At 38.9% G+C, this 11951-nt stretch overlaps 1 protein-coding gene across 1 annotated transcript in view; it reads left to right on the top strand.

The window, feature by feature from the left end:
- Window positions 1–11951, top strand: part of LOC110458862 — a 45420-nt gene that overhangs the window by 33033 nt on the left and 436 nt on the right. The window contains exon 6 of the mRNA XM_021510818.1: window positions 11641–11766. Coding sequence (XP_021366493.1) covers window positions 11641–11766 — 126 coding nt within the window. The remainder of the gene's footprint in view (window positions 1–11640; window positions 11767–11951) is intronic.

Here is an 11951-nt window from a genome sequence, read left to right as displayed (position 1 = left end):
CCCCCGATCCCGATCTACCATTGTCTGTTGAAATGTCAAAGGTCATAGCGGCCACCCTCGAATCCCTAAGTTTTACTGTCTGCATTTTAATATAAGGCAAAGAATGATGGCCATTCATTGCAACAGCAGCAAAATAAGCACTGAAACCATTATGTCAGTAATCGGGAACAGGGTCAAAGTGAGGTCACAGTGACTTTTTTAAGGAGCGAGACACCGCCTTCTCATGATCTTCCTAAAAGATTTGATGACAATGTATGCCACAGCAGCTGAGATACTGTATATGATGAAATTTAGGGGAGATAACAAACTAGTTACAGATCGCAAACATTCATTCGCTTAAGTTTCCAACATCCAAATACAATGTCGCCAATATTTCTCATTCTGCTATGATGCCCCGGCTCCTAATATATGGTATCTATTGTAGTACCGTACGGAGATCTTAAATTTTTATACAGTCAAATCTTCACACCTGCTCAAGTCAGTTGAAATATCAAACCAGTGTGTATTTGGACCTTTTGCTTACACTCACCACAGAAAGGGTTGTTTAAAAGCATTTTGGCAAGTTTATGATAATCAAATATTGTAAATGACAAATATTTCTCTTGTTTTGACAGGTAAAAATTATTCTATTTTAGGTAGGAATAATTAACAATATATGGATATTTTCGAACAAACGTTATGTCATTATACTTAATATTCCATAATGGATCATCTATATCTATTAATGAAAATTAAAATTATGTGTCTTGTTGTAACAGGTAAAATAAAGCTTTTTATAGGGGAATAAATTATATTGTTAATATTTGGATATCTTAGAATTAATTTCAATGTCATTTTACAATACCAAAAAGCTACTAATATTACATGTTAGACCTATAATCTTGACAGTTCTAAAATAAGACATACTGTAACATGGATTACATATAATTATCCCTTTTTGCCTTCCGCTCCTTTCTCATTCCTCTCCAAGGGGTAGCCTCCTCCATTTGCACATTTTTAATCATCACTACTTAAGGATGCTTCGAACGAAACATACAGAAGAAATGAAAGAAACTAGAACACTGACAGGTCAACAAGGGTCCGCTGTGTGACTGACTATATATTTCCTATTTACGAACCAAACAAAAGCTTCAATGACCATCTCGGACTTTGGGAATTAGGTCATGGCGTTCTTCACAATGGCGATGTGTATCATTAACCACAGTGCCACAAAATAAAAAGCATAAACAAAATTGTATTTATACAACGGAAGATAAAATCATATTTCTTCACTTAAAGCTTCAAAAAATGAACAGTAATAACATTGTTATATAAAGTAAAACATTAAGAGAAATTCGTATGTGTTGGGTAGTTACCCGGTATCTGAAAAATAGGCTGGTGCCCACTATGTAAGCACGGCCATATAGAATGTGATTTTGACAGTACATCGTCTGTTCTATTTTTAGTATCGGTGACCTTTACTTTGATATTAGGATTTTTTAAAACCACAATTGCATATCTGTATCACAATGTAAAACCATGTGAAATTTCAGAAAATTGAACTTCCGGTTCCTGAGATAGATAATCTCCTAGTGCTAACGGACAAAACAGACAGACAGAGAACAGACATACGGAAGGAAGGAAAGCATGATTACTTTAATTGCTCATACAGACCCTCCAATCAATTCTGACTAACTTAGCTTCATAATGTGATAGCAACATGTTCACCAGTTACGATTAACAAAAGTTGGCCTTGACCTTTGACTGGATGACTTTAACCTATGGTATGTTGACGTCTTGTTTGATTATAACCATGTCATAATATTTATTTTTTTACCAAGACCTGGCCTTTTGAGCTTCATGTATTTTTGACAGTATAGGCCCAATGTTCTACTTTTTGTAACAGCGAGCTTGATTTTGATCTGATAAACTTGTGATAGCCCGTGTTCCTAATGAAAGAAGGTTTGTATATGTGCATATTGGCAATTGTTCGTCAAAAGTAAGAATAACACCCAAAAACAACAAATTTGGTTAAAATCCTTTAATTGGTATAAAAGTAGGCATTTTAATATTTTCTTCAAGTTACCCTTTTTGCCCCACCCCTCTGCCTCTTTGGGCCGGATGAGCTAACATTTTTGAATGCATCATAAACACATGAAATTTTTCAACTAAGAGAATATGTTAACAAACTTGGACCGCATACGACCACTTAAGTACATGAACAGGACTACTAGAACTAACTCTAGGGGAACACACCACCAAACGTATTCAAAACACGCCAACAAACCGCTCTCTCAACACCCCGCACCACCCACGCAGACATATATATAGGGCTGCACTCTTCCCTCTCACCTCCGACAGGTTCCACATCGTAACGAAACCGGTGAGGTCACCAGTGGACAATTTTGTTCCTACACAACACTGAAAAAAACGGACTTGTTCCTTAACCAGTCACTCATTTCATGTCATATGTTAACAAATCATTAGCAAAAGATACAATTGTTTAATTATTGCTCAAAGCCGAACCAGAATTATGTGGAGCAACATATTGAGATATTTATCAACTATTCTCACCTTCCTAAGTAAGTTGGACTAATTGCAAAATTCATCATAATTGATTGTAATGTTTAAATGTGCTTGAAAACTCATACGAGCGTGTGTGTTTCAACATTTCACTACACAAGCCAAAGCAAAGGAAAGGTGCTTAAAAACCAGGCAAGTATATTGAAATAAAACATTGTAAATCACAAAAATGTGTCTTGTTGAAACAGGCAAAAATAATCTATTTTAGGGAGGAATAAATAACAGCGTAAGTACATTACGCTATTATTTATTCCTCCCTAAAATAGAATATTTTTAAAATGGATATTCCGTATTTGCGTATTGCAGAGTTATCTTCTCTTGTGAGCAGGTATTGATTGTTACGTCATTGGCTTGTGTGAGAAAAATAAGTCGTTTTCTCAAAAATTGATGACGTTACTCTCACAAACCAATGACGTAACAATCAATACCTGCTCACAAGAGAAGATAACTCTGCTATACGAAAAGACGGAATTAACTGTCCAGATGTTGCATCTATATCTATTGTACATAAAAAAAAAAGAATATTTGTTTTTATCAATATTAACTGTCCTTGTACAATTCCACATGTTACATCTATAACTATTATAAATTAAAAAAAATGTGTCTTGTTATAATAGGTAAAATCACGGAATTAATGCTATCTGAAAGACCAGGGTTTGATGATGTGTTTTTTTATAGTTCTAAATAAATTACAATGTATGAATATTTTTAAACGAATTTCAACTGTCATTTGACAAGACCAGAAAGCTTAAATATTATTTATGTTGTCCATTAATATTCACTAAGACTAGAGAGTCACCACTCAGTTCCACAGGCACAGCTGGCCCGTTTTGGTTATGACGGAATAACAAAGATGTGTGTCCGATAATTGTCATTTATTTAAATGACGAATGCTTGCCAAGAGAACCTGGCAACAACATATTTCATGAAACATATAAACAACATCACATATTATCAATGAATAACCAAAACGTGGCACCTAGAAAACGCCTATCAATGAAAAACCGAAAGGTGGCACTTAAAAAACACAATGTAAATGTGGTGCAATAAAACATCAACTTGATCAAGATAACATCATTCAACAGTATATCGGTTGGCGAAAGGGGATGATGGTGGGTTGATGTACAAATTTTGATCGTGGTGATGTCTTTAATCACGTGTCCGACAGAACGGTTTTGATTGGCTATCGGCCTTATTGTACTTATTCATGAGGAATTCTTAGGCGGGAAATTCAAATTACCTTACTAATGTGTTTTTCGCCGTACCCCAATCGGATTCCCGACACCTTGTGGAATTGAATATAGCATTTACATTTGAATAATATAAGACTCTTTCATGCTAATGGGTGTTGGCTAGTGAAATTCCACCCGATGTGTTTTTAAATGTGGTAAAACCCGAGGCATTGCCGAGGGTTTGGCCAAAGGGCCTGTTTCCAGTAATGTTAATTCTCCATAGGAGCCTGCCCCCGTATAATTTCTTATCTAGCTCAACTATTGTTTTTTTCTTTCCCGAAGAATAATTTTACACCTTTCCGACACCCAGATTTCATAATTTCAGTGAAAATATATTTTTATAAAGTTGTCAATTTCAGCATCAAAGACATAAGTTCGTAAATAAAAGAAGGTTATCTCGAAATTGTAATTCGCAACATAGTATAAATTTCTTTATATAAATATTTCCAAAACATCGTGTTTATTCATAAAACATAAAAAAAAAAATTCTCGGATGAAAATGCACTTGCAGAGACACAATTATGAAGAAAAATGCCATAAAATTGCAATTTTCTCCCGTTATATAGTTTTGGATGCAAATTTCCATCAGAAAATCGGATAGAGCTTTACTTGTTTCATATGTGTACCAAAAATCAGCTAATTCCATGTGGTGGAACGTTCTCATATCGCCGCCTGAATGTGGTTGTAAATTGAAAGAAAAGGGGAAATGAGTAACAACCTTGTCTGAAACCCTATTATATAGCTTATTATATACAAACTTTTATATTGAATATCAGAGCGGATATTTTCATGACAGTTTTATGATGTGTAACGACTAAATAAACAGTATCGATATAAAGATTTACACTGAGGACACCCTGATACATGAATACTGTTCTATCTCAAGTTGTCCTCTTCTGAATTTTCTGATCGTGTGGCCTTGTACATTTATCCGTATCTTCTTGTCTTTGTCTATACGTTTACGGAATCATTGACTCGACGCTAGCTATTCTTGTCTCACTTTCCTTGTTTTATTGTCCCATCTCCAAAGCGTTGTGGCTCTGTCAGGGTTGGGACCCTGACTTGTCTCACTTTCTTTGTGCCTGCCGACCACGCCACATCGAATAGATAGATTATCCATATGAAATACTTTATTTTGTTCTAAGTAATCAATCAATTCTGCGCTTCTTGGAGGTATTGAATGTGATTTATTATATTGTCTTGTTATTTTGTGTAATTAGTTGTTCGTTATTTATCACACATTTTCGCATAATTGTACCAAACTACTAAGTATTAGCTGTTTACAGCAATCATCGGTGGCTTGCTATTTTGTTACTTTATCGACGCTTCATAAACCAATCGTTATTGTTTCAAGATGGAGGGTAAATGTGTTGGAGAAGGGTGTCAAGTATACTTCAAGAAACGTAGTGGCAATAAGAACAGAAGTGCACGCAATGTAAATAGTCCACAATATAAATGGCTCCTAGATACGCTGGTGCAACAAGGATTGATGTCAGCAAAGGAACAAGCACTTATTTGCCAGAAGTGCTACATGAAGTATCTTCGGAACAAAAATCAGCCTGAACCTGAACCCGAGCAGAACCAGGAAATAGAGGAAGAAGACGACTCCCCGTCCCATATCCTGCCGTTGCTGACCCTTCATGATCTTTTGAATGGATCATCTTCACACAAAAAATGCTGTCTCTGTCTTGTTACCTTTGCAAGAAATGGAACAAAATCATCAGTCTTACCAAAACGTGCAAGACATCACCTGATCTATTCACACAAACTGTGGTGTCCCACCTCATCCCGCGTCTGCTCCATTCACCTTATTGGTAACGACTTAGATCCGTCTACAGAGGTTGTCCTTGATGGTAGAGGTTCCTTGGAATCTCAGTTACCATCAAAATCGTCCGAAATCATTAATGACCTCCTAGAGGTGTCGCACGTCCTTTCACAGAACCAGTCTGCGTTTACAATAAGCTTTTCTTCTCTTGATGACTCGGCATGCATGGCCTGGACAGGTTGGTCCAAAGATCAGTTCCTCGAAATCCACTCGCACTGTTCCCCATATCTTTCATCTGGTATATATACCAAGACTACACACGATGCTCTATTACTGTTCTGGGTAAAACTGAAAACCGACATTTCCTGGAGTCAGTGTTCTTCTCTTTTTGGAATTTCCAAGTCAAGTGTGTCCAAAACTTTCCACTCCATAGTACAGGCATTAGACACATCGATAGTCCCACAATTTCTAGGTCCGGATCACTTGACAAGAGAACAGTTGCTCGGGCACAATACTGTCTTTTCAGAAGCATTTTTTGGAGATAAAGCCACTGCCATATTAGATGGCACCTATATTTATATCCAGAAAAGCTCCGACCACAAGCTCCAGAGAATGTCCTACTGTGGCCAGAAGAAGAGAAACTATCTCAAATTCATGAGCATCGCCTTACCAGATGGCTACATTCTGGACACAGTAGGACCATTCACTGGCAGCGAAAATGATGCTACAATTACAAAAAAAGTCATGGACAAGCTAGTTACTTGGCTACAACCAGACGACAACGTTGTCGTTGACCGAGGTTTTAGAGATGTCCTACCAGTTCTCGAAGCCTCTGGCCTCAATGCTAGCATGCCGTCATACCTGAAACCCGGTCAAAGTCAACATTCTGACGTCCAAGCAAATCTTGACAGAACTATCACCAAATCGAGGTGGATTGTGGAATCCTATCATGGTCGTCTGAAACACTGGACGTTCTTCCGAACGCAATTGGTGTCTAACAGCTTTATCAATGTCATCGAGGCTTTGCTTCGAACCGTCACAGCCTGTCTGAATGGTATTAGAGGACCGATCTACCAGAGATCTCCAGAGAGAGATGCCAAAGATAGGCTAATGGCTGAACGTATGAAGGACCGTTTGACAACACCGAATGGTTTAGCTCAGAGAGTCAAGACAGATCCGGATCTATCTAGACGGGCAAGGTCCGAGTTTGTCAAGATGGATGCATCTTCCGTACTGTTTCCCCGTCTCGATCTTGATTACTTGAGAACCATTACGTGTGGAACGTATCAGATATCTCTGGCTCCTGGTTACATCGCCGAACATTTAAGTGATGACGGAGACTATGAGGTGTGGCTTTACCAGCACTCCCCAGACCTTCTCCGATGTCAAATACATTCTCGACACAAAAGCCAAACGAAATATAACGTTTGGATACGGTTCACCGTTTCACCCGATGTTGAGGCCCCAATAAAGGACTACTACTGCCAGTGCCCAGTTGGAGAGAGAACGATGGGAATGTGTGCGCACATCTCCAGTATCTTGTACTACCTTGGGTATTACAGGACGCTGGAAAACCCTCGACCATTACAACCACAGGTAAAGAAATTCCGACAAAACTTGAAATAGTTTTCCATGCGGCAACGGAGTGCATATGTCGAAAGTATGTTTGGGGCTCGATATGAAAGATCCCCGTTACCATGTGACTAACCAAACTTATAAATATAGGTATTATACAATCGCCCGTAGCTATGAACACTCCCGTAAATGCGAAAACCAACCAAAATCATAAGGAACACGTTTTGTTTGTTGTTCTGTCTATTTGTCAGCCAATGTCTTCAACCACGGGGACTTGTGAAGTAGCCATCTTGGATTTTTTTTATGAAAAAGTGTTTCTCTCACTTTTTTTCATATCTGTGTACATATTCTCAACATACCGAGCAAATACTCTCGTTTTTTTGTTAATTATCTAAAGAAAGTCGAAAATCGGCAATTCAACCATAGGCTAATTCAACCCAACATTTGAAAATGTTCCACCACTTACATTTTGATGATTTTTCCTCTCATCAATAGCATATTACGTACTGTTTAATAGGATAAAAATTGGTTTGCATCCAACGCCCATAAAAGGGTGTATTCTCTAAAAAACACAGTTTTTGTGTCTAAAATGTTATCATCGAAAATGGCATTTTTGAGATTGTTTCTTCCATAAAACAGCCAAATGGCGCGATGGAAACATGATTTTTTGTCACAATCATGCCATGAATGTATTCTTTACGGTGACCATCATTTGATTAGATTTTCATTAATATTTTACATAACATGCACATTTTATCAACACTTAGACAGCTTCTGAAAGGTACAACTTTGAGGAGCCATAAAAAACAAACCAAGTGACCTAAATCTTTATACTTTATAGATTTGTGACCACAACGGCATGGGCAATGCACCACCAACAGGAAATTTGAATCAGAGAAGGGGCCGTTTTGGAAACCGGCCCTTTGAAAATCCCTCGGGTGGAATTACCCTATCCTACACCCTTGGTCTTGAAAGAGTAGTTTTCTCTCATTCAAACCACCAGAATAAGCTCAGAAACCATGAAAATGCGTTTGGACTAGCCACCACTTTGAAAATATAAATTCTCCTCCAGAGCTTTTAGACGAAAACGAATCAGCCAGCCGGATTTAGCATATCCAATATTTGCAAACAACTTTTGCGCAGGAAAATTAATCGCATCTTTCTACCATGTACGGTAAATATATCGTAAAAGGTTTTTAATCATCACGTCGCCTTTTCCGCATTGCGGTATCGGAGAGTTCCAAATTCGTGACGTCACGTCCTTTTCGAGCCATTGTGACGTCACGTCACGTGAAATGGGATGTAAGATAGAAATTTCCTACACCCCTTTCTTTTCCTGGACAGTTCTATCTTACACACAGGATGAGAGAATTATAAATATTACATGCACATAATACAAAACTGGCTATTAGTTTCATCTTCCATATTGAGATTTTAACTTTTGATGAAGTCAAATCTGCACTCCTGTCTAAATAAATTACAGAATTTATTATAATTAATTGTAATATCTAACTGTGCTTGACATACCATACCAGCGTAATTTTGAACATTGCGCTTACACCTGCCACAGAAATAAAGTGTAAAAAAATGCTTGTTTTCTGGAAGTTAACAATAATTAAATATTGTAAATTAGAAAACATGTGTCTTGTAAACCAGTTAAAATGAAGGTATTTAAGGTAGGAACAAATCACAATGTATAGATATGTTTACTGCCATTGTACAAAACCACAAAGCTAATAAGGTTTTAGCTCTTTTAAAGAAAAATATTGTTACAGTACTGTTGTGAATCGAGTGATTGCATATAAACGGTGCGTTTACCTCAGTCTTGTATCCGTCGGATGTATGCGGCCACGGGAGCACTACAGGACAAGATCTAGGGGACGTCTGTATTACTCGGGTTCGCCGGTTAATCTGTCTCCTTTGGTATTTAAGGGCCAGAACTGGAGACACACTTCCGGTACCAGGGTTCCACCACCAGATGCCGAAGTGACTAGCTCACTACATTCCTTCTCGTTTTCTTAAAGTGGTTCATTTAAGCATTGAACTGTTTTTTGTATGGTATTTATGATCTATTTGAATGACACAGCTTTGCAAGCAAACAACATAATGCGCTCTAGCGCATTATGATTTGTTTGCTTGCAAAGCTGTGTCATTCATATAGATCATAAATACCATACAAAAAAAGTTCAATCCTTATATTAACGTTTTCTCTGCCTCTTATGTTCTTTTTTAACTTATGATTTATATTTAAAATTAAAAATGCCCGCCTTATCGACAGTCCACACAATTTCGTTCAATAGTTTGAACAGCCCATTGTCGCGTGCTGATTGGCAAACATAGTACTAACACACACTTCAATTTTATTCCACAATTCAGTAGCAATACAATTGCGTATATGTCTATAGGGTGAATTAAGTTTATCAATAGAACTCTGAGCTGAAAATTAGATTTGAAATTGTTTCGATTTTTCCCCGCAATACATTTCGCGCATGGACAAATACAGTGAACACCGTAAATCCGACCTTGACCTCCACGAGGGAGTTATTTTTGGAAGTTAGTTCGAACTTTTCTCTTTACTCATTTTGTGAAGAATCCAGGCGTGCATGTATTTGTTGATTGTATGGGAACCTGACAAAAGTCGGTAGATTCTATAACAGCCTCGTTATTTGACATGTCGTCAGAAACTGAGGAACCGTGGATGCGAGACGCGTGAAACTGATAGCGTTTGAAGTGAATGATCTTGCGACGGCATTGGTGATTTCAACCGATGTGCATTTTGTACGATATTGCAGCCCTTGGTCTTGTTTTCGTTGTAATAAAAGTGTTTTTTATTTTATTTTTTATTTTGCGCATAAATTTACAATGACATTGTTAAATCTCACAATGCCCAGCTATATTTCAGCAGCCGTTATGTTTATTTATATTGGATATTGTAGTTCCGGTCAGTGTTGTATTAATAAGCTAAGAAATGTGTCTCGTGATGCATGGTAATTTAAGTTCCATCAACGACACAGCTTTCAAAGAGGCTATATAGTGACAATGCCATGCAAATGTAAATATATGGTAATAAAAGTCAATTCATCCCCAAGAATGAAATCCGCTTAAAAATGTCATTATGAACACATGCAGGTTAACACGTACACACATTCAATCAGCAACAACACATATAACATGCAATTGAGATTATTTACAAGTATTTAAACAAGATCCTCATCATCGGATTCCTTTACATGTTGTAGAGATACCTGGCATTCATGGTTGATGTATATGCCACCTCCTACAGACATACCCATGATTCAAGACATTGTTTTGTGCCGTGGAAATGAGCTGAAAAGGTGATCCGAAACCTCCCGCATGCCACGGGAGAATACTTTCTACGGAGAGATGTTGGAAAATTGCCTGATACCTGTCCCTGTTTCAGAAAACCTACCTACTCAATACTGAATCCCCTGAAGACTGCCGTCTTCTTCTTCCGGTAAGCGAGGGAAGCAGAGAGGTAGGGGTCGTGCCACCAGCTCTCTGGGGTCTGGTGGTACTGTCTCTGTTCATGTCTCGGGGTCTCGCTTCGGCGAGTCCCTCTCGTGAACAGGGGGGGGCATTCCTGTTCAGGAACTCCCTGGAGTAGGGAAGGGGCAGCCCTACCCTGGCTTGGCGCAGCCCAGGGTCGAATTGGCCGGGAACGCCAGTAAGCTTTCGCGCTTGCCTTCGGGTAGGGACTACCGGCCGCCGGGTACTGACTTTGTCAGTGATCCCGGCATTCCAGGTGGTGTTGTCGTTTGGGACAGTCTTGGTGCCGGGCCTGTTCTTTCGGGTTCAGGTCCTGGTGTGACGACATACTTTCTTTCGGGATTGTCTGTGTCTACCGGGATTAGTGACGCGCAGGGTCAGCAGGATATCTCCTCTCAGTCAGTGTCTAGATGGATCTGTCAGGTCATCAAGTACGGTTACGACCACTCAGATGATCAGGTTCGTGCGTTGTATAAGGTGAGAGCTCATGAGATCAGGGTTCTTGCTGCGTCATGGGCCCTCCTCAATGGGTCCCCCTTACAGGAGGTCATGTCCGTGGCTTTCTGGCGCGGACAGACTACCTTCAGCCTAAGGCTGCCTTTAGGCTCCATAATAGAGGTTTGAGGAAGGGGGATCACTCTGTGGCTCTGTCGTCGAGATATGGGTTACGTGACGGTAGGGAGGTAAGGATATTCGAATATTTTGTTTTTGATCTACAAAGATGGGTGTAGGTATTGCATATGCATACTAAAGTAATGGTAAGTATTACATCTTGAAAATTGGTTTTACTTCAAAAAATGTACAAACTGGATGAGGTCCCACCCTACAGTTCAGTACCAAAATACACTTACAAATATTGACACACATCTGTTGACTCAGCTTAACATACACCTTACATTAACTTAATTAATCTTATGCATAATCATCCATCATCATAAAATACACTTCGCATATATACAGCTTTGATGTGTGGCAAAAGTCCTGTACATAATCATCCAGGTACAGAGGCCTCCGACACATCGCTTGTGCGTTACCACCACAACCTCCTCCGTGTCCGGCATTGTGTCCAATTCGCAGACGTCTTCCACGACTGGTCTCAACGGGGTTGCCGGAGTAGAGTCCGCAGTCAGCATTCCCGTCTGCGTATCAATTTCAAACAACCCCGAGAGATAAGGCACGTCCACATCCTCATCATCGAGTAACGACTACTCCTCAGGTTTGGAAACCATCCGGTTTCACATGCGTCGGAACCACAAATACAAAACTTGATACTTTACTTATACCACAAGGAATGGACTTTTGATTTCGAT

The sequence above is a fragment of the Mizuhopecten yessoensis genome, unplaced genomic scaffold (assembly GCF_002113885.1).
Source record: "Mizuhopecten yessoensis strain PY_sf001 unplaced genomic scaffold, ASM211388v2 scaffold9847, whole genome shotgun sequence".
Taxonomy (NCBI): domain Eukaryota; kingdom Metazoa; phylum Mollusca; class Bivalvia; order Pectinida; family Pectinidae; genus Mizuhopecten; species Mizuhopecten yessoensis.
This window is presented reverse-complemented; position numbering and strand designations above follow the sequence as displayed.